The 19,489-nt window shown below is 39.2% G+C and overlaps 1 protein-coding gene across 2 annotated transcripts in view; it reads left to right on the plus strand.

Annotated features, from left to right (window-relative positions):
* The first annotated feature begins 8,232 nt into the window (after nucleotides 1-8,232).
* The window catches only part of abca4 (ATP binding cassette subfamily A member 4), a 123,023-nt gene continuing 111,766 nt past the window's right edge, over nucleotides 8,233-19,489 (plus strand). Inside the window, exons 1-3 of one of the 2 annotated variants that reach the window (XM_031900048.1) lie at nucleotides 8,233-8,504; nucleotides 17,290-17,381; nucleotides 18,881-18,974. In XM_031900048.1, coding sequence (XP_031755908.1) covers nucleotides 17,316-17,381; nucleotides 18,881-18,974 — 160 coding nt within the window. In that variant the 5' untranslated portion in view covers nucleotides 8,233-8,504; nucleotides 17,290-17,315. 2 annotated transcript variants of the gene reach the window in all.

Consider the following 19,489-nt stretch of genomic DNA (forward strand, 5'->3'; position numbering starts at 1 on the left):
GTTGTCTGTAATCTGACTGTATATAATATATGAAAAAAATGGGGCACCCCTTGCAGTTTTGAATACATCTCGCCTCGGTTATGGAAATGTAGTGGGAACACTAAAGCTTGCCATACAGGGACATTATCTGATGATACTGTCACTCCTGACAGAGTTTATTATTGCCTGGTGTATTAGGCAAAAACAGCAGCCTCCTAGATTTATCACATTAGCGACCTGACAGAACTTTGGGATATGACTGCATCCACAGCCTAAAGGTGGCCATACATGTAGTAATTACGATCTTTCCTGCAACCATTGGTCGCAGGAAAAATCGGTCATTTCCCCCATTGACGTTCACGGCTGAATCGTCCGATATGGAGGTAGCAACAATAGGGATTCTACAGCCACCTGCCGATTCAGCCCTAAATGCAGATTTTGCAGGGACTTCTTTAACAGTGTCTGATCAAAATCATTTAACCTTAATGACTGGATCAGCCCTGTTAGGTCAAAAAGCAGAGCTAGGGGTGCATGGCCAGCTTCATATTTGGTATTTATAAGTAGATATGCATTTTGCCTTCTAATGGATACGATTTTATGGTTCATAGATAGTGGTTTAGTAGCATTTATTGCAGCAGTGTGTAAATCAGAAGGAATAATGATTCATTTGTTTTTGTTTGGAAGGATTAATCAAATGTATATGTAACATCACTGAATGAGAAGCATTGATAATGTTTTTTAAAGCATATACATGTACAAACATATATGCACAATAGCATGGGATTTATGGGCAATAAGCAACACATAAGCCTGATTATCATGGGCAATGCCAAGTGTCAGCTAGAGTGATGTAAAAATCGCCAACATTTGTGCAAAGTGGGTATCAGTCTGGGGAGCCTGTTTACTGCTTTTCTTTGCCAAATCGATACACCCTGGTCTGCTGCCTTTATGTAAGCGCACTCTCCTTATATCTCCCATAACAAAAACACTGCTTACAATTAAAGCACTTAAATAAAAGTAGCAGGCACTGGAAGAGGGAGAGCGGGTTTGTTTAGGTTCAGTGTACCGGTGGATGTGCAGGTTGGAATGTTTAGTTGACAAAGGAGAGAATTCAGCAATGATGTAAGCATTGCATGAGACCTGAGTACAAAGCATAGTGTTATGATAGGACATGATTGTGCAAACTAATCTAGTATTAGGCAATAAGGGTTAAACTGAATCTAAATCAATTAAATCTCTTTTACAAAACAAGGTTCTAGAGATGCTCCCTGAAAAATAATACTAATTAGGCACCTATTCCATAATATTTTGGGGGTGTGATCTAACTGTCCTATCTTTTAAAAGAGCAGTTCAGTGTTAAAATGAAAATGGGCAAAATAATGGCACATTATAAAAGAGAGTTTTCAATATAGTTAGTTGGGCAAAAATATAATGTACAAAGGCTGGAGTGAGCAGATGTCTAACATAATGGCCATAACACTACTTCTTCCTTTACAGCTCTCTAAGCTGTTAGCAGTCAGTAACCAATCAGTGACTTGAGGGGGGGGGCATATGGGACATGACTGTTCAGTTAGTTTGCTTTTGAATCTGACCTGCCTGCTCACAAACTAACTGAAGTTATGTTCCATGTGCCCCCCCTAAAGTCACTGACTAACTAAGAGGTTAGAGAGCTGTAAAGGAGGAAGTAGAGTTCTGGCTATTATGTTAGACATCTGCTCACTCCAGCCTTTATAGATTACATTTTTGCCTAACTATATTGAAAACATTTTTTACTTTGCATAGTCTATTCATTTTACACAGTTTCATTTTTACACTGAACTGTTCCTTTAAGGGCATAAAAGAAGTCTCCCTGTGCTGCTGTTTGGATCTAAAGGGAAGGGAAATTCCAGACTAATTTTAATCCATAATTAGCAATGGAGTTCTGGTAGATTCCAAAGAAGAGTATTTACAAATGTAGGGCAGCTTGTGTGTGGGTCATGAATAAGAATCTAAATTAGCCAAGTCTTGGCTGAGGCTGTGGGTCTGGTACCACTATCAGACCCACAGGAGACGGGGCTGGACTTGCACCTTGGAACGATAGCTTGCTATGTGCATAGGTACTGCTGCAGTGGAACTCATTCGCTGGTAAGTGATTTCTTGATCTACCACAAGCAAATCCAGGCACATGTAACCGTGTCCTATTCTAGTGATTGTGTAGCTTTCCTCTAAGGTGGAGCCGGCATGTCAAACTGGTGTCTGAGGGCCACATGCAGCGTCATTTCTCCTTTTCCCAGGCCTCGCTTATACTTTCAGTTAAATGTGGACCCTTGGCCTCTAGTTGGGGGATATTTTTATTGGGTTATCAGATCTAACCATACTTTTTGAGGTTTTTTTGTATGTTTACATGTTGAACAATGGGATACACTGCACCTTTAAGCCCTAGGGTATGCAATGTATTTTGATTGTGTAAATCAGAATGCCTGTTATATTCTATGGAATGCGTTATGCTGAACTCAAAGGTGGTGGGCTTATCCTTGTGTACATCAAGGAAATGATTGCTGCTGGCTTAAGTTGCTCTCTATTCATAGGAAAGTGGGCATTGCGATCTTTGTTAAAGGAAAGCTATACCGTCAAATGTAGGTCTTTATCAAAATAGACTGCATAAAACAGCACATGTAAAACCTTGTTTCATCAAAATAAACCATTTACATAAAAATATAGTAGTATTATGTACCATTGGGTAATCCTTAATAGAAACTTGCCATTTTAAGTACTAAGGGAAAATCTTTCCAAATCTCCAGTATTCCAGTTCAGCTACCTCATTCAGGCAGGCTATCACTCCTGTGCTCCTGTTGTAGCACTAATTACATGTAGACATCATTTCAGATAATGGAGGACACCTGACACTGCAGGGCTTTGCTGCAATTAGTGTTTATTAGTGTGTTCCACTACATGTTTAGGGCAAAGCCCTTTTTCAAATTCAATCAATAAGTTATTTTTTAAAGGATTCCCGGTGTGCACCAATACACCTATGGACTACAGTGCTGTTTCCATTTGTAATTAGCCTATGGTAGGATTGCACCGCCCCCAGCCCAGCATGGCTGAAACAACTATAGAAGGCCCTAATTAATAAGCAGTTTCAATATATTTTGGTGGAATTGCTCAACTTATCAATGATACATTGAATTTACTGTGGGGCCCAGTATCATCTAATAAGCATCACTGAAGCTAAATGTCTGTATAGTTGGTGTATGGTTTATATTTTGTTGACTAAAATCTTGCAAAGTTTCAGCAACAACTTCCTGTTTAAAATGTGGTTCTACCTTGACATCCTCTCATTTCTATTTGCTCTCAGTGATTGTGAGATGTGCTGTGTGCTGAGTTTCCTGGAACTTCCTTTGTGGTAATAACAAGAAATCAGCCTCTTCTAATTAGCAGGCAGGCAAATACTTAAGACCAACTGCAAATTGTCTCAGAACATCGCATCATGCCAAAAACCAACATTGTTAAGGCTCACTGTCCATTTAAATAAATGTAATTTTATTTGGTTCCTTACTGAGCATTCTCCAGACTGACCTTTTATTAGATAGTTGGTAGCTTAAAGGAATACTGTCGTGGGGAAAAAAGGAAAACTATACCCCCAAACAATGTAGGTCTCTATAAAAAAATATATTGCATAAACAAGCTCATATGTAAAACCCTGCTTTATCTAAATAAGCCACTTTGATAAAAATATACTTTTTTAGTAGTATGTGCTATTGGGTATTTCTAAATAGAAAATTGCCATTTATTAATTAAGGGCCGCCTCCTGGGATCATAGGATTCACAGTGCACACATACATGCTAGGCCCCATCAGCCAATGAATGGTCAGAGTTCTGCCTTTTGCTCCCACACCACTTCCTGTTACAGTTAGAGCTGCATTATTTCTGGTCATGTGATCTCTGAGGGTGCATACAGCCCATCACTAAATGGTGGATGTAAAGGGGCAATATTCACATATATATATATATATATATATATATATATATATATATATATATATATATATATTCCAGTTTGATGAGATTCTTTAATATGTCACTTAACATAATATAATCTGTTGGTTAAATATTTATTATGGGGGTATAGTTTTCCTTTAATAGAGCTTCTCCAGCAGAATCCTGCAAAAAGAGCAAAGAGAGGGTTTTTTTTATTTATATTTAATTTTAAACATTCACATGGGACTAGCCATATTCTTCATTTCATTTCCCAGGGTGCCACAGCCACTGCGCTCTGATAAACTTCAGTCACACTTTACTGCTTTCCCCCCAACAGCCGATCAGCAGAACAACGGGATGGTAGCAAGATAGCAGCTCACAGTAGATATAAGAATAGCACTCTGTAGTAAGAAATGTGCCAGACCACATAGGAGCCCTGTCCTTACCATCTGCCCTGTTGCACGAGGTAAGGATGTCGCACCCATCCAAGCCCACCACACCTCACCTTGGATTTTTAACTTGTACAAAGTGCAGAGCACAGCCATTCCCCCGGCACCAGTGTTCTGTGCATTACCACTAAGAGGACTGCTCTTGATCCCCTTGGTGCACTTGCACCTTTGCCTGGGCTCATAGTAAATGCCCCACATAATCTGATGATGTGCACATAGGCTACAAGCAACAGCTAATCAGCTACAGCTAAGCATACCTGACAAGGATTATTGTTTAACTGAGCTGTGGTTTAACTCATGTACAGTAATGAAAGAGTGCAGCAGTGAGTCAGGAGATGTTTGTAACACATCTCTACCTTCATACATGTCATATATCCATATGAACTGAACAAGGCACATTCACTAAATTCCTGACTCGAGACACAGATTTTAAGCTCTTTATAATAATTATACATGTGAATTAAATGCATGAGTCATTTTGCTTATTCAATATTTTGTGGAGGAGGAAATAAGCAGAGTTTGCTCAATTCATTATGGACCCGTGCCAGAAGCTTGCTCATTATTAGTTTTGGCCGTGGTGTGCATGTGAAAGTATGCATGTCCCTGGGGTAGTCCCTCGCTCTGATCTATTTAGCAGAAGGTGCAGAGCACATCAGCAGATGGTGGGTCATGCTCAAAGCTGGAATTTGAGCTCCTATGTAGCTGCTGAGTGTCCCATTGTATGATATAGGAAACAACCTTAAGAAAAGAAAAAAACAATTCTGATTAAATATTCTTTACTGCTGGGCAGGATAGATAAGAAAAGAATAGTATTAACAGCAGGAGATCTAAGAGGCAGCTTCAGATTTAATTATATGTACATACTGGTAACATGGGGTTATTTCCCCTTTATGTCATTTCTTATCTTGGACAGGTTTTATCCATTTCTAGGAGTCTGTTAGTGTGTTTATGCAACATACTACCCTCCACAGTTGCTTCTGGAATTATTGCTAATTAATGTTTTATAATGCCACTAATTATCCACAGTACTGTACACAGGATTATACAGGCAGGAGGTTCTGCACTATTAGGCTTATAAAAACAGAGCCTCAAGGTGATTACGTGACTTTGAAAAAGTAGAATAACCCTCTATATCAAAAGGGAAAATCTACAGCTCTGGCTAACAAAACTGCTCATACAGTAATGCAGTTAAAAGGAACCCACAGCTTGCAGAAGAATGGCAATAGACTGGGGTGTACAAGGCCCACCAGGCTTGTCACCCCAGTGGCCCCTGCTCCCCTGCGCGCACCTTATACTTACTCAGGCAAGGATTGGGTCTGGGGGGCCTACTCAGGGGCGGGCCAAGCTGACCGGGCGCCCTAGGCAACCCGGTCAGCCACTCCCCCCCGAACGGTGCATGCGCGCCAAAGCACAAGCGAGGGGGGGGGGGCGCAATCCGAATGGTCATTGCCTCCACCGCTAATGACAAGCGGTGGGGGCAATGACAGAGGACGATGACTAGGGGTAGGCAGGAGAGGCTCCTGCCTGGCGCCCCCCAATTGTTGCGCCCTAGGCAGCTGCCTCTTCTGCCTACCCCTAGTTCCGGCCCTGGGCCTACTGGTCTTTTTCCTGGTGTCCTGCCAGCACAGTCCGACTTTGGCAATATAGATAGCAGGGTAGTCAGCTAAGGACAATATAAAGGGGGTATTGATATATACAGTAGTAGTGATTTTTTGCTATATTTCACTTCAAAAAACACCTTTAGACTCCAATGTATTGTGCACTATATAGATTGTAAGCTCTACGGGGCAGGGACCTCCATCCTCTTGTGTCTTTGACTCTTAACTTATTGCAACTGTATTTATCTTGTATCTATCTGTATTTATTGTTGTACTTTGTATTTATCTATTATTATCTTAATAATCCCCTGTTTGTATTAATGTATTCTACTGTACAGCTCTGCGTACATAAGTAGCGCTTTATAAATAAAGATATACATACATACATACACTGAAAACGTCACCATGGACTGGTCGCTGCAAGAAAAACACCAATTGACTTGAATGCATTTTAGCAAATTTTTGCATTTTTTTTTGCCTGTCACAGTATCAACCTTCAGTATCGTGACTTTCCTTGGGCCAGGTTGGAGCTGCAGAGTGCCATTGAGCCCTATGGGAGACTTTCCTTGGGCCAGGTTGGAGCTGCAGAGTGCCATTGAGCCCTATGGGAGACTTTCCTTGGGCCAGGTTGGAGCTGCAGAGTGCCATTGAGCCCTATGGGAGACTTTCCTTGGGCCGGGTTGGAGCTGCAGAGTGCCATTGAGCCCTATGGGAGACTTTCCTTGGGCCAGGTTGGAGCTGCAGAGTGCCACTGAGTCCTATGGGAGACTTTCCTTGGGACAGGTTGGAGCTGCAGAGTGCCATTGAGCCCTATGGGAGACTTTCCTTGGGCCAGGTTGGAGCTGCAGAGTGCCATTGAGTCCTATGGGAGGCTTCCAAAATCATGCAAAGTCTGAAAGGTTTTTCCCGCCGTTTACGAGCGCTCAATACGAAAAAGTTGCGACAATATACGAGCAAGTTGTAATGGCTACGAAAAAGTCACGACAATTCGCGCAAGTCGTAACGGCGACAAAAAAGTCGCAAAAAAATACAAAAAAATCGCAAAATGTTCGTTTCCAATCCGAATTTTTCCCATTCGGATTCGTGGATTAGTAAATGTGCCCCTAACAGTACAGTTTAGTTTCATTGTGCAGAGAAGGTAGCACTAGCATTTTTGTGCCCATTAGGGATCCCTTGCTACAGTTCAGTCCAATAAGATACCCTCCCAACTGACCTGTGATTTTTCTTATATGGTCTGCTTTCCGTTAATCATATTGCAGAGAATTTGGATTTCATAGGTTTAAGTCTCTCTTTGTGGTTCTTCATTTCTCAGGCTCCCCTTGCTCATAAAAAGGATATATAGGCAAGGAAACACTGCTGTGTAATCATAGCACCAGTTACAGGAGTATCTGAGACAGCAAGTAAATGTTCACTACAAATGTCACCACATTCAGCTTGGGTTATCTAAGATTTTCTAAAACTGAAAAATGTTCCCTGAACCTCAACCTGACAGGTCTTTAGGGGGTACCTTTCCAGCAAATACTATGGTGAAGACGAAAAACGCTTGGTGAGAATACGCCCTGCTACTGTAAATTAGTTTTACCTGTGCCTGCACCCGAATGAATGAGATACGCTCGGGGGCACATGTAGCCGATATACGCATAAAAACACAAGAGAATGCAAAGTCTCGCGTTTTTATGCGTAGTTACATGTGCCTGCACCCGAGCGTATCTCATTCATTTGGGTGCAGGCAGAAGTAGGACTTATTCACAGTAGCAGGGCGTAATCTCACCAAGCGTTTTTCGGCTTGCTGAGAATACTCCACATCTGACATCAGCCTTAACCTCTGCCAAATGGGAAATTGCCTATTACCTGGCAGTATCTTCCAAAAATGTTGTGATGAGAGGTGCCAGGAGTAGCAGTTTCCCTTTTGAAGGCACAAATAAGATAAACTTGTCAATACTTAATTACTATAGTATTTATTTTTCAAACTTACTTTTTTGTAATAGTTAATTTTAGGGGAAAAACAAAAATATTTAAATAAACAAACTAAGCTCAGTAACATTAGAATGATAGGTGCTTAACTGTTTCTTGCACAGCTTATCATACAATGGCTAATTCTTCCCACACAGATGACTTGACTACTACTTAGGATTCTGCAAACTAATGACTTTCATAATTTAATATCCTAATTGGCCCTGACAGGTGTTCCATACCAAAGGGTCATCCTTAGAATCCCTTTAATTTACTCGATTGCTTCTAAACACCACAATTGTTAGGGGTTTTTTGGTCAGAGTTTGCAGTTTTACCCAGTTGTGTGGTGAAGATTTATTATTGTGTGCTTCAAACAGAATACTGAGTTTTAATTCCCTCATTGGACTGCTCCATGTTGAAAAGGGGATTACAGAAATCAGATTATAACTGAGCCGCCTGTAGAAGAAACAGCCTGAGGGAAATGTTTCTCTTTCATGGAATGCCTATCTTAGACATTTCATTCATTATGAATGTTTCTGCTATGCTGTAATTTCCAAGGATATATAAGGTAAGACGAGTATCTTCTGCATAACAAACAGTCTGTGTTGTGTATGTGTGTAACCTGGTGCCGGCTGCGGTGGCTGTGACAATATGGCTTCCCAATGTGTGCAGAGATTTCCGCACAGTACAGGAGAGGTGTGTGAAAAGCATTAGCATGTATTGCATGGGTCTGAGCCACCATTAGATTTCCTCTGGGTTGGAAAATACTATAAATGTGGAGCACTATATTTGACTATACACCACGAGAAATGTATTTCAAATAGACAACCTTTTGCCACAGTTTTTGCAAGCAGAGGAAGCTAGAGCTCTGATCACTTATTCACTTATATAGGGGATTCAGAGGAATGTTGGTTGGTATAATAGGGTAATCAAATAATAAAAACTCAGGGGCTCATTTATGAACACTGGGCAAATTTGCAGCTGGGCAGTAACCATTGTCAACAAATCAAATGTTTGCATTCATTGTTAAAATAGCAGCAGGTTAAAAAAATTGGTTATTATGGGTTACTGCACAGGTGCAGTTTTGCCCAGTGTTTATAAATGAGCCCAACAGACTTTAGATGAGAGTATCATCTCAAATGGCCTGCCTTCTCACCTTTACCCTGTGCATATGTTTGATTAATAGTAGGAATGACGCCGCGCTAAGCACCGTACTGCACCTGTTTTTTTCTATTCCTAAAATGAGGTTGCTCACTCTTTATTTTTCTTCTAAAACACAAAAACCACATATCCTGTTTAAAATTGTTTGTATAAATGTCCAGTAAAACACACAGACACATCGCAAATGAGGTCGAAAAAAGACTCCTCTGTCAGGTTTATCCATTTTGCATAAGTGAAACCAGCATAAGTTGATCCAGAAGGAGTCAAAAAAACTAATCTGTACTCGCTCCCAACCTGTACCCTTCCCCAATTGCCTCAGAGGGGGAAAATCCTTCCTGACTCCCAGTCAGGCCAATCCCTGTGTAAACTAGAATTAATTTCAATACATTGGTATTTTGTATGTTTCTGAAAACTACACATAATTTTAGGTGATGTAAAGAATTATCTGCATATTGCAATGTATCTGTGCCTCTTCTAGCCTAATTATGATGTTATAATTACGATGAGAATGTCCTTCATATAACAAATATATAGTATATAGTAAATAATGTAACACAATGCATAATGTCATTTGTGTTTTTAGTAACAATGTCCCAAAGGAACCCAGAGATGCTGAGCTCTCGGCCCTACCCAAAATGCTACACTGAAAATATCCTTTAGATGTGAATGTGTATGTGTTGGCAAGGTCATGCCACCCTCACTGCTCAGTATACTTGGACACCTTTCAGCAGGGATGGCTAAATTCCATAAATTCCAGTTCTAAAGATCTGTTCTCATTGTAAGAATTTAACCCCTCAAGAACAGCGAAGGCTTGTCTATTTAATCCATGGACTTCTGAACACAACTTATACCATTTTCACCAGTAAAGCACATGAATGGCCTGAACTATGGGATGTTGTTTGCTCTTTCTAACTGCACACTTTGCTCTGTACATAAACATGAATAAAAGAATATTGCATTATACAGTGCACCTTCAAGCCTAGAGCTGGAAACATATTTTAGTTCACATAGGGGAAGAAATGTTAATGTTTTAGAGAAAAACCTCTGGATCTTTCTATGTGCAAGTGATTTGTTTACCTTGGTGCTCTTTAATAAGTAATACACCTTTAGATGAACATTTAGTATGGTACAGGGCATGAGAACTGCAACTGGTATTTCTTTCTATGGTTGTTCAATGATTTACCTTTTTCTGCAGCAGCTCTCTAGTTTGCAATTTTAGTAGTAAACTGGTTGCTAGGACCCATTTTACCCTACCAACCAGGAAGTATTGCAATGGTTTGAATAAAAGACTGGAAGAAAAATAGGAAAGGGTATAAACAGAATTTTTAGACATTTTATCCACATAGAGCACTAGTTTTCAGCTGTCAGGGCCATAACCCCTAAATAGCCAGGCAGCATTTTAAATTGCAAGTTGGAAATAGGAAGAAGAGAGAGGCATGTCATTTGAAAATAAAGACTAACTGAACGGTTGCTATATAAAACTAGCCCTTTAACTACAAAATGATGTTTTTTTACAGGAAGTAAGAAACCTGTGGTTTTGCAGCATACAGTATAAAAACCAGATACCTTTCAAGGCTATATTTCATTCTTGTTTTGTTGGGGGAAAGACATGGTTATTGCAGGGCTATGTACCGTGTTGAACTGAGAGTTGCAGCCTTTTCTCAGAAAACACTTTGTTTATGGGCAGTCATTTCCCTGTTAACATTGCTGGCATTCTAGAACTTGGAGTTGCGGAATCTGCCTAAACCTGTTCTTTTCTCTCCCAAACCATGGCCATTCCCTGTATAGCTTGTGACGACTAAAGGCCTACTTTTGTTCTTATATAGCACAAGTGCAATAGCTGTAAAAAGTATTACTATATACTGGCCCACTTGGTGTCATTTACATAATCATGGCAAAACTGGCCGCATTCTAAATTTTGTTGAATAGAGAGGGGTAATTCATGCAACTAGAATGTATCAATTTTGAATTTAGCCAAATACCAAATTCTCCACAAAATATTTAGTGAATAACCAATTTAATCTGAACCTTTCTTAAAAACTGGTTTTTAAGAATTCAAAACTGTCTGGAGATTTAAAGTTATGTACCTCTAACGTTCTAGATTCAGTTCTGTTTAAATATTCAATTCGAATTCTGAATCCGAATGCTGCAAAAAGGACTAAGATTCTGCCAAATAACAAACTGAATCCTGGATTAGGTGCATCCCTATTTACAGCTTGCAGCACTTCCCAAGAGCCACATTCCTGTTAAAGAATGATGGAGGACAGCCCCTTGCCTGCATGCAATTTACATTTATATAAAGATGACCAGTTAACCTGTGATGAGACATCACTAAAAATAAAAAAAATTCTAGGAGAAGTAGGTCAGATCAGTGAATAGATGCATCAGCATTGTGTCATTCTTCTGTAATATATAAGCTGCTTTAGTGAGATTATTGTTTATAATAGGCTCATTTACAAGGCCTAACCAGTGTATGCATTCCAGTATATCCACTAACATGAAAAAGCCAGGGCCATATCATTGTCATAATATTCCTCCAGTAATCACTTCCCATAATACTTCATGAAAAGCTTGCACAATCATCCCTAGAAATGTGCACTTCCAGGGTTTCAAGGCCATACATTTTATGTTTGCTATATGCCCAAAGCATCTACGTGTATTATGGGAAATGTTAATTGCAAGCACCTGGCTTTTTAATGTTTCTTTTTAGTTGCTAACTGGATGCAAAGATTAGTAAGTAGCCACTGACTGTAATATCCCTTAGTGAAAAGTTGGTAAGTGTAGAGGGGATAGCTTGGATAGTTCTGCCAGGTGAGGTTGTACCCTGTAGGTAGGGTTTAATCTCATTTATACACTAGTATCAGGTGGTTTCCCCTTGTGTATAAGAGGGAGGGAAGTAGCTATTATCTTGCTCAGGAGAAGAGTGAATGTGTGTCCAGACGCTGGTGTAGGAGTAGGTCCCTGTGCGTGCCGTCAGATATGATCCAAGTTGGGTTTGGGGGGGGATGGCCCAGTAGACAAAGATTATTCAGATAGGGGTTAGATCCCAAAAAGAGTTATTCTAAGATTGGGACATAGAGGCATAGTAAACGAGCAGTCTGAAGATCCAAAGTAGAATGTAGTATTTCACCAGCAGAGGAACTCAAGTGGCTAGAGGAAATTATGTAAAAAAAAACCCTTTGGAAGGATCCTGGCAGTACTGTTGTTAAAACGCAGTATTTTGCACACAGGAACCCGATCCAGTTCAACCAGGACTCACTATGGGTTTCCTACCTGAAAGTGCATCCTCCCTGACCTCCCCCACCCTTGTTGTTTCCTTTTTTTCTTGTTTTATTTACAAAAAGGTTTCTGTATGTTGATTTTAGGGCTCTTTGATTTGCCACCTTCATGTCAATAAACCTTTATTATGTTGTTTTGAACCACTGGCACCCATCTACATCTTGTACTGTTTAAATGTATTTTATTCTTTTCATGGTAGAGTGAATGTAATTCTGTAGTTTTGTGTTTTTAGCTGATTATCTGATTCATTAGACTGGGTTATGCAGCCAAGGGATTTTTTTTCATTATTTCACTTTCCTACTTCTCTCTAATTGTTGTGATGTAGACATTGTTAACTTCAGTATAGCTATAATGTACTTCCCTTGTTATTTATGACATTGTACTTCCCTTGTAACTCTTTTAATGATCAATGTTCTGCTCAGAGGAGCACAGTGAGCTTTTTCAGCTGAGGACATGATGGTAGGAGTACAAGTAATCATACATTTTAGGTTTGTGACTGAGGCATCCTGAGTAACACTTAACAGTTATTGTGATGTTGCCATTTGGAGCCAACCTATCACTCCCTATCATACTCCCCTATACGCCTATAGCCTGAGAGGCAGATACAGGTGCCTAGGTGTACTTAGTAAATAGCAAAAAGTAGCAAAAGAAATAACCAAGATAAGTTCAAATGTTGGGTTAAGGGGGAGAATCATCTATGGACACAACACATGGAAAAAGCCTACATCCTTGCCCAGTGTTCTTTTTAAGAAGACACCATGGCTTAGCAAAAAAAATCCAAAATACACTTGCCGAAGCGACTGCCAAAATATTGCAGTATTCATGAAACAATGGCAACGAAAAGATTTATGGCTGCTTTAGCAACCTTGTTACATTCTATTACTGTTTCTGATTTCTGCATCTTCATCAAGGGCACAAATATTATAATTGAGAAAAATCAAGCTAGAAAAATGCACTTCATCTTATAAAGAAGCATGGCCTTATAGCTTTTCTGATAGGGAGTATGAGTGTTTGCCTCACTAGGATATTATCCTGGCTTCTGCTTTAAACCCAGTGGGTGAGCTGTAGCCTATAGGATAAACCCATGTAAATGGAATTTCCCAGAATTCCCTTTGTTTGCTCACTAGGATATGGGAGCCTCAACCTACCTGAGTGAGAGGCAGTTTGTTTAGTGGCATTAAACCCCCCATGACTCAGAGTTTGCCTAGTAGAATACATATGGACATCCTTAATTTTCTGAAAATACATATTTTATAGGATCTATTTACACCTGTTGAGACCTGCAGGAAAAACAATTAAAGAAAATAAATACAATATACCAGCCAGGGAAGCCATGGAAAAAAGCATCAATGGGCCAAATAGTTGAAATTGGTAAAGAATATAATTTTTGTGCCACTTCCTTAATACTTATTAAAACAATTTAAACTCAGTATTTATTTGTTTTACTGTTCATCACATAATCACAGAGCTCTGTATTCTGAGCAGACAGGGCTCCACATTCTTGGATGCAATAATAGCTTCCTGGCAGAAACCTTCATTTTAATTCTAGGACGGCAAAACTATTTGCAGACTCTGCATTCCCCTAACCTCCTCCACACTTACATTAGCACATTTTTTCTTCAACAAACCTGGAAAAAATAAGACAGAATCTTAGGTTAGCATATCTGTGCTGGACTGCTGGATACACTCACCTAGTATAAACACTCCCTCCCTAGATTTTCTTAAAGCTTGTAATTTTTTTGCATAAAGACTTCATTTAATGAACTTTGGGGTGAATAGCTGAAATGTATACTAGCTGAGATGATATATTCAGTTACTAATGTATATTGATGACATTTACTGCTCCCTTGTTCTGTCTTCTGTTACCTAAATGGTACAGGCATAAAGTTTTATAACAGTGGGACCCACCGCTAGGACTGGGCTAAATACAAGAGTCAATCTGGAAGGTTAGTATGATTCTGTCAGTTTTTGTGATATACCAAAGCTATATCACTCTAAATATTCACACACTTTGTACTCATTTTTATTAGAAGTTAATATAGATATTTGAAACATACCCATATTGCTGTATATTTTCAGTACAGTATCTCGTGCTTACTCTACAACATCCCAAACTTGCTTTACTGTACCTGATGTTGATATTCAATCATAAACAAAATTCTTGTGCAGTTCATTTCATTTTAGTTTCCTGCAGGGGAGGAAAAAATAGGAATCAAAGATCCAATGTATCAGTACTTCAGAAATGTCGAGCTTGCATTTTTTCTGCTCAGTGGCAGAGATTTGGCACTCGGGAGAACTGGGACTTGGATGGGATATAACTACTCCTGAGATCTCTCTTCTTACTTGCCAGTTTATAGAATTTAAAATGTTCTTAAGAAGCTGCCTTCCCCTTTGACACTGAGTGATGGTTGGTCAATTTAGCTGGAATAGGCCAAACTTTGTTTGGGACTGTATCACAATGTGTATGCCATGGTTTAGGCCTAAAAAAAAGAGTACACCAGAATATGGAGTCCTTATGTATAGAAAAGCTATGTAGTATCACATTACCAGATTAATGCTTTCTGCTGTTACATATATACATATTATACTTGGTGCATTTGAAACAATTTTAGTGGATGTCAAAATCTGACATATCATGTAATGTATTATTCAATACAGCAAATATTACAGAAAATAGTAAGCCCCCTCTGGGACAAGATGGTCTCCCACACTGTGCCGAAAGGACTCCGCTTTTAATTATTTAAGACAGAGTGGGCACAGTGGGTAGAGTTATAAAAGGGAAATGGTGGGCATGCAGTGGCACATCACCATAAGAAACGACTCTCTTTTATACTTGTAATCTGCTTTCAAGGCAAGACTGACCCAGCTTTGCGCCAGCCAGGGAGGGAGGGGGTGGTAGGAGGGCTGTGCTTAGGGCTGCCTATAAGAAGCAGCTGCAAGAAGGCAAGGCCATTTTGATCACCACTATGCTACTTGACAGGACCAAGGTGGTTAAAATTCTGCATGTGCCACAAGCCCTAAATCCTGAAGTGATTTAAGCACTGCATTTTATGTAGGATATGTGACACTGATTGAATGCTATTACAAAGATAAGATGCCATAAAGCAGGCCAGAACTGTCTTGGAACTTGAAAAGGAAGCAAAAGACAGGAAATATATGCACTTATTCAAACATAAATGTTACTATAATGTTTTCATATGTTACTATTCGTATTGGTAAGTTTTGTAATGTATGTACAGTATTTGGCATTTTTTAAATGTAAACCACAAGGATTAAAATATGAGTTAAAGATAACTTTGCCCAATCTTATGCAACTTTTTACATGTAGTGGAACAATAATTTGTCATACCACATTCCCGAGTGGCTATGGTAATAACATACAAGGAATGCTGTGTCACACCAGGGTTCGGCAGATCAGAGCAGTCCTGTAAGTACAAGCAACATAGAAAAGTACAGGCTTCATTAACACATGCGTTACCAAGCAGTAATGGTTAAAACATGGTTTTTAAATCCACAATATACTATTGGTTCAAAACCCTAACCCTTAATTAATTGGTATACCATACTTTTCTCACCTACGGTGCTAGAAAGGAATTGGTAGTGGAGAGTAAAGCTCAGCAACATTGTGGTAGTATAATTATTAGCTCCAATCCTGAGTGCTTTCTTATAAACATGGTTTAAGAACGAAGACTTCACAGGTAACTTTTTTTTTCTGCAAAATCCAGCTCTTTTAGCTGTTACTGATAAAACACATACAGCTCTGTGACTGCTGTCTGAGCGCCAGAACATAATCTAGGTACCGTGGCCAGTGTAGAACTGATATGATGCAAAGGCGATGGGCCCAAGCAATCACTCCTCTTTTCTGCATTTTGGTATAAGCATGTAAAGATACTAAAAGACAACCGTTTCATCCAGCAGACCCTTGAATTGATGTAATGGAAGTGCTTGGAGTTGCCTGTTGATACAACACCATGTAAGAATAAGATATGTCAAACACTTTAGTAATATTGGTGTCAACGTGTTCCTGTTTCCATTATACACAGATAAAACTCTGACTGGAGAAATCTGCATTGGGGAGGCTCTGACAAGCCCATTTGCTTTGGGAAAACCTTTCCTAGAAGTATTTTGTTTTCTGTATAATACTAAATATGGCATGTAGAGCTGTGAAGAAAATGTCGAGTCATCAGTACTACAGGAACTATTATACCTAAATCACAGTAATTTTAAAAAACATATTGTTTGCAAGAGAATTATGTGTGCACATAATAGAATAATTACTTGACTGAACTAGACTAAGATTCTTCAGCAGTATAAATATGCAGGCAATTTTAATTGTCCTGATTCTATTTCATTGGATCAACCCCCTACAACTTCCAATAGTCCCTGGAGTGTGAAGGGCCCGTTTCATTGTTCTGGAGCTCTTGCCACCTGAATGTTGCCCCCCTGGAGGCTCTATCGCTAGCAGAGAGGTTGGCTCTGTGCCTCCCTTGATAAAATGCCATCTGAGGCTAGGTTCTAGATTTCTCTCACAACAAAGACTGGCTAGGGCCTGTGGTACAATGGGCAATCTATATCGCAGTGCTCTTAGGGAAAAACTATTTTTATCAAAATGTTTTCCCTTCTTGCTACTAATTCCTATTAAAATAAAAGGGCATTGCTTTGCTTGTGGCAGGCTCAAGTGGGGAAAGAAACCAAGGGCATAAAATTATGGGCTCATGGTGCAGAACCATACAGGCATTCATGCACAACAAAAATCTGGCCCAATAATAAGAGCCTGTTATTATTTGCTGGTCCCCTACTGCTGTGGAAGCCCCATAAAAGTGAACACATGAAAGTCACATGCATATAATTAATTCCAGCGTTCTGAAAATGACTCATGGACTATTAACTGACTTGTCCATTTTGTACCCTAGATTGAAGGCAGTTTCCCTGCAGAAGGATGCGATTCAGTGCCAAAGTTAAGCTTTTGCTATGGAAGAACTGGACACTACGAAAAAGACAAAAGGTATGCTTAGTTTTTTATTAGCAAAGCACCAAAGAACTGCATGGCCTTTTGCGTGCCAAAGAGGTGAGTGTGTGCCTGGGTGCAAAGTGCAAAGCACAGGCCCAAACTGCCATATTTATTGACTTTGCACCCTATCCCATGCTTAGGGATTCATTGGTGCACTCCAGAATGCAGTCGCACTATAAATACAGCAGTGAATATTGCGTTTCTGGATAAAGGATCCCATTTGGATAAGGGATGTATTAGCTTATGGGGTAGGTTGTTTTCAAATGCCATTAAAACAAGAAGTTCATTAAGAAAACATCTGGTGCAAGTAATGTATCTCTGGCATATTACATGTTTCAGCAGCTGCTCTGTGTAATAAGCTCTAACTGCAATTTGTATCCATCTGTGAGTGTTTTATCAAAGGGACAGTGCCCACACACTAGCATTGTCACAGGCCTATTATTGAGGCCGATTACTGTGTTATATTGTTAAAGGACAAATAATTGCTGCTTGGGAAACAATAATTCTAGGCAGTTAAATATGAACATCTGCTAAGCAGCTCAGATTCACAGCCTTCTTTCACATTTCAGAATAGACTTAATTTTTGCAAGAAAACTTTAATGTTTTAATGGCTCAGGTGCCATTAACAGATTTAATGAAAAACATTTATCCTTTTCCCTAATTTAGACTCCTTAGGCAGATCTAGTAGGTCTTCTAGTTTAATGCAAGATCAACAGGAAATGATTAAAAAAATGTTACCCTGAACCACATATTCCATCTTGAACATGAACCTTACATAAGCCATTTAGATGTATCTCCCCTGTGATTTTATTTAGGTATCTGCTGAGCAGCCTAAATCCATGATGGTATTCATAGGTGGAATGCACATGGTGCCTAAATCCATGATGGTATTCATAGGTGGAATGCACATGGTGCCTAAATCCATGATGGTTTTCATAGGTGGAATGCACATGGTGCCTAAATCCATGATGGTATTTATAGGTGGAATGCACATGGTGCCTAAATCCATGATGGTATTTATAGGTGGAATGCACATGGTGCCTAAATCCATGATGGTATTCATAGGTGGAGTGCACATGGTGAAGGAATGAATTCTGAGCGGTAAATAACCAGGAAATACATGCATGTTGCATTATACCACTGTAGCATGGGAAAGCATATAGCCACTACAATATTTTTATTTTTTTTATAATACAATTTACCTTGTACAATGCTTTACGTGTTTAACTTTTTTGTAACATTAACTATCAGGTTTTGTGTTCTGTAATATATTTCAAAAAGGTCTGTGATTTTCTTGACCCAGCAAAATAACAATTCTGCTTTGTCTCTTAATCAGTTAACTTGATTCTATAAAAGTGCTAACATTCATAAACATGATGATGTGTAATGGAAATGATCTTTCCTAAATGTAAAGCACTCTAATAATGTTTAACATTTTCCACCTGACATATAGTAGCTAATCTTTTCTATATTTTGTATCTATTTTTTTTCAGCTCCGTATTTTCGTGGAACTTGTATGGCCACTGTCATTGTTCTTCATCTTGGTGTGGCTAAGGAATGCTAATCCTCTGTATGGCCAACATGAATGTAAGGTTCTGTTTGCTTACTCTTAGAAAATTACCATTCAGTACATTAAAAGACATCCTCTTGCTGCCATTTGGTCTTCAAACGTTAATTTGTCAAATACAAAGAAACCACAAAAAACAACATAGGATCATTTGTAGTTTTAATGTTGAGAATGGGTTAGTCCTACAAAATCAGTCAAATGTTCCACACTGTATTAGTGTAATCCGCTTCTTTAAACAGTTTAGGTTTCCTTTATGTCACAATTGTACCTTGTCAACAATTTGTTACCTTTTTCCAGAACACTGAATATCAGGCCCTTATGTTTGTCTGTTCTTTCTATTTATAGCAGCATAATTACACTGCAAACAGATGAGAAAGAACTTTGTGCCTTTGGCCTGGACTACTGGAATTCTTATCACTGACAGTGAATAAACATTAAAGGAAGCCTAAATATAGGGCTGTAAGCCTTGATGTGAAACTAGCTCTAGCCTGGCTTCTGATCGCCACTGGTCACTGATATACATTATTAAGGCCAA

Source organism: Xenopus tropicalis, chromosome 4 (genome assembly GCF_000004195.4).
Source record: "Xenopus tropicalis strain Nigerian chromosome 4, UCB_Xtro_10.0, whole genome shotgun sequence".
Lineage (NCBI taxonomy): Eukaryota > Metazoa > Chordata > Amphibia > Anura > Pipidae > Xenopus > Xenopus tropicalis.